This window comes from Diadema setosum, chromosome 5 (genome assembly GCF_964275005.1).
Source record: "Diadema setosum chromosome 5, eeDiaSeto1, whole genome shotgun sequence".
Classification (NCBI taxonomy): Eukaryota; Metazoa; Echinodermata; class Echinoidea; order Diadematoida; family Diadematidae; genus Diadema; species Diadema setosum.
Genome location: NC_092689.1, coordinates 45838204 through 45842495, shown reverse-complemented (window position 1 = coordinate 45842495; position 4292 = coordinate 45838204). Strand labels below are relative to the sequence as shown.

Below are 4292 nucleotides of genomic sequence, written 5' to 3'. Positions count from 1 at the left end.
GTTTTTCAAGAGACGTCATAAAGAGTGTTTGAAGTTGGGTGAGAGAATCCTCAGTGAGGTTCGAACTCATTCATCCAAAGAGAGAAATCCAAATCTTTGCCTTTTGCTATATTCTCCCAGAGCTGTTTGAGTTCTCCTTTCTGTTCATCAGTAAGTTTTGGCTATCAACACAATCAATGTAGTGCTTGTTACGAGCAAATGGTATACTATACATAAAAATGTGGGGTGCACGGACTTATTTGTAGATAACAAGGTACTCGGTGTTACAAGTGCATGAAAAAAGATGGACACTAAATTCTAAAGAAATTTGATTTTGGCAGAAGTTTCAAAGATTAGTGTTTGCTTCCTAACAAAGTAAGTTCTTATGAGATGCTCAGAATATTCCATGTAACGATGTAACCAAGGTTCTGTTCAAAAAGTCGATTGACCATTTTCCGGACGTTAACATCTTCTGATGGTATCTACATATAGGTTCAAATGGCTTAAGACGACAGGTCAATGGAAACCATTGCCTTGAATCATCATGTTCGAATCGAATATCATGTTTTAGCAAAGGAAAAAAAAATAAGAGCTCTAATCTGAGATACAATGATAATCAGCTATATGAGTCACGCTTTCCGAGGTTATCATGCTATCACATGGTTGCTGCCAGGTAGATATGTTAAAATTGAAAGAACATTATAAGTCCTAAAAAGTAATGCTCAGGGATACTATCTCACGAGAATCTTTGTCAATGTAAAGAAAGGGGTGTCAACAACCAACGAGCAGTCAGCACTCGACAAATGTGTGTCTATGATAGCACGGTAATCTTTTCTATCATCCAGCTGAACCAATCGTGTGTGCTACCTCTCACCTACTGCTGATTAAGCCACGCCTTCTTCACAAACTCCTCCTTTCTATCCTAAAATGAGTGCACTGAAAGATCGCTTATAATAGATATAACAAAAAGAAAAGAGAAAGAAAAGGTTCGTGGATTAGTAACCTCTTCACCCACTGCCCTTTCATCCCTTTTCTTGCACACATTACTTATTGACACCAGAGTCCAGAGGTTGGTTTGGAGGCCTATAAATTCCCGTGTTTCAGTCCGTTCTTCGTCACCTCTGTCCAGGCAATCTTGACTTGCGCACCTCAGTCGTCTTGCTGCTTCTCTCAGGTGAGTCACTGTCACTACTTCTTCTACATCATCATACACTCTCCTACAGAACTTGACTTAATTTTAACACGCTTATAACTGATCACATGAACGATTCTATTATGTGTTGACTAATAAAAAAGCTGCTGTTAACATGTTTTCTATTCCACTCATCGTGACTCTTTGAAAACATTTATGTCTGCTTCGATGATTTAAAACATATCTTTAATTTTCATTCTTCTGACAGTGACAATTAAGTGAACAATAGATTTTATTCAAGATCCTTAAAATCTAATCTTGTCTTTTCCGATTCGAGCACAGAAATGTCCCCTAATCTTTGTCACTTTGTTGTTGTAGTCCGTTTCTCTCAGTCATGTCTTTGCCTTTCTGGTCTTTGAATTTGTTTTTACCTTTCGCTTCATTCTTTGAAAAAAAAATAGTGATTTTTTATTTTTTTTTTTTATAGTTGAGCAGTTTCTTTAAAAAAAAAAATCACATTTTTTTTTGTCTAAGCACCATAACTCGAATGTTACTCACTAATTCATAACTGTAGGAAAAGACGTCTTGCATACAGCTTTTCAATAATATTTACTCCATTATAGTCCATCTCGATACACCGATACACATCCATCTCGATGCATGTTTGTGTACACATGGATTGATGTTTGACTTTTGGCTCAAGCCATCATTCTCGTGCTTGCTGTCTAATCCCCTTTGCAAATCTTCATTCGTCACCCATCAGACCCTCCCAACTCTTCCTCAGCTATAAATGATTACCTTGGTATGCAAACAGTATCTCAGGATTTGACATCTGAAAGTATCGTCTTAACGGAATATGCGTACCAGTTTGGGTTAATATCAAACCCAGTTTTAATGAGGCGTTGGGTACAATCCTTCCTCCCAAGAAAACAGAACACATGGTACAAATGATTCGGAAGAGAAGAATAGATTGAATGACCTTAACAAACTTACTTGGTTCATTCAGGATTCTGAAAATGTTTCATGAATTCATTCTCCTATCACTAACGTCTGAAATTTGATGTGAAACAATTATGTAATCAGATATTCCCATTTTATTTTCTCCCCATTTAATCTAGTCGCCGCTCAACCCCACAGAACCAAAATGGCAAACTTCTCCGGCAAATGGGTCTTTGACCACGGTGAGAACATGCAGGCTTTGGTGGAGAAGGTCAAGGTTGACCCTTCCAAGATCCCTGATGACAAGAGCTCCACCATCGAGATCCAGCAGAATGGGGACACTTTCCACATCGTCACCGTGGGTGGTGGACGGACACGAGACGTAAGATTCTTTGCACTTTTTGTTTCATTCCAGCTCTCCATGTGCATTAATTAAATCGTTAAATGATAGATAATCTTCTCTACTCCCGAGTATCAATAGTCTTTTTTTTTTACTTTTTAGTTTGTTCTTTAATTGTACCCGTGCTCCTCATCTTGTTCTTCACAATAGGTTTTTGTTGAGACCTACACTCAACAAGGATTGCTTTTTATAGGTTCCATCGTATTTCACTATAGCATTCTTTTACTTTGATGCAGACACATCGACCGCTATTACACTATGTTTGTATATATTTTGCATATATCCAAGCTAGACATTATGTATTATCATATTTTGTCCTATTTTATGGGGGGTTTTTTCATCGAGAAATACGAAAATAGAATTGAAATTGAAATTAAAATTTGCAATGCTCTTTATCGAAAACTGGCTGGTCGTGAAATGACGGCTAGAAAATACAAATATATAAGATTATCTTTATCCTACGCAGCTGATATAACCTCTTTCTCATATTTAAAAGTCACAGCGTGAATGGTAGATCAGCAGTTGCGATCTTTCAAATTTCATTGGTACAGAGTGGTACAACCCTCTGCTTAATAATTTCTTGCCTTCATCTTATACGCCTTGTCCTCCTTGGACTACTAAATATAGCAATGTTGGAATTTCGAGGCTTGGTTTTTGTTCCGAGTTCATCTTGTCACTGCCGGCAACTAGGGATAGCCTGGTCAGTGCTGGTGGTAGAGTTGCTATCCGGAAAGCTGTAGATTCCCGCTGGTTCCATTTCCGACATATTTGATAAAAATGAAGATCAGCAGTTGCGATCTAACGCATTTTATTTGTACAGAGGGAGACAAATTGAAGAAAAGTCATATGTCAATACTAGTTGTGTTTGTGAGTAATGAAATTATACGTTCCTTGCAGTTCTATATTGTACAATTTAGTGTTTGGTGTTATATACGAGGAATGATATTAATGACTTACATATTCTATGTTTCTTTTCAGGTGACCTTTACTATCGGACAGAGCTTCGTTGACCAGGACATCAAGGAACTGAGGGGCAAGGAGATCAACGTGACACCGTCGTGGCAGGGAAGCAAGCTGGTGTTGACCGGTGACAAAGGCAACTTTGCTTCTAGGGAGATCGTCGGTGGACAGATGGTCGTTACCTTCAACTTTGAGGGCGTGGAGGGCAAACGGTTCTTCAACAAGGCCTAGAGAGCAGCACCCCGCACGACCATGTAGAGATAGACCCATAGAAATAGTTAGGAAACAACACCGAGAAAGAAATATGGCAACGGAATCTCATTTCCTTATGTCTTGGGCTGATGATGTATATTAAAGTTTGTATATTCCATTGTCTAATCATGAAGTCAATGTTCCATTGTTCATAAAATGAGTGAAGGATCATTGAAATTTAATTCACCCTACCATCCATTCGTATGACTCCGTAAATGACGTACCTCTTCGGTATCAGTCATTTATATGCCACATGCATTTTCTTACGGTTTATGAAGAATGTTGGGGCCACTGAAGATGACATTTACTGTCGAAGATCGATTTGTGAAAACTCCTACGATTTTTCAAAGATGTGTAAAAATCCGATTTATTGAGAAATAGAAGCCTGTCAATATCTAAACCAGTCGTTTGTCTTGACCAATTTATCGTATGATAGTCCTTAACAAGATTGATGTTGTTGTTAGTGGTCAACGTATGGCGACGTCTGATTCGGCACGTGAGTGTGTAATAGTGTGCAAGTGTGTAATAGTGTGCAAGTGTGTAATAGTGTGCTAATGTGTATGTGTGTGTGTGTGTGTGTGTGTGTGTGTGTGCCTTGACTCATGGGCGAAGTTGGGTGACATGTTTCTT

General features: G+C 38.5%; 1 protein-coding gene across 1 annotated transcript; it reads left to right on the top strand.

Moving 5' to 3' along the window:
* Window positions 1-1036: 1036 nt before the first annotated feature.
* LOC140228362 (fatty acid-binding protein, intestinal-like) lies at window positions 1037-4062 on the top strand. Its single transcript, XM_072308589.1, has 3 exons — window positions 1037-1153; window positions 2230-2432; window positions 3429-4062. Exons 2-3 carry the CDS (start codon window positions 2256-2258, stop codon window positions 3639-3641), a joined length of 390 nt encoding a protein of 129 aa, XP_072164690.1. The 5' UTR covers window positions 1037-1153; window positions 2230-2255; the 3' UTR covers window positions 3642-4062.
* The last annotated feature ends 230 nt before the right edge of the window (window positions 4063-4292 follow it).

Excerpts from the sequence above, each read along its gene's own strand:
- LOC140228362 (XM_072308589.1), top strand. The coding sequence starts at position 2,256 with ATGGCAAACTTCTCCGGCAAATGGGTCTTTGACCACGGTGAGAACATG. Across the intron at positions 2,433-3,428 it reads GTGGTGGACGGACACGAGAC|GTGACCTTTACTATCGGACA; the intron begins GTAAGATTCTTT and ends GTTTCTTTTCAG.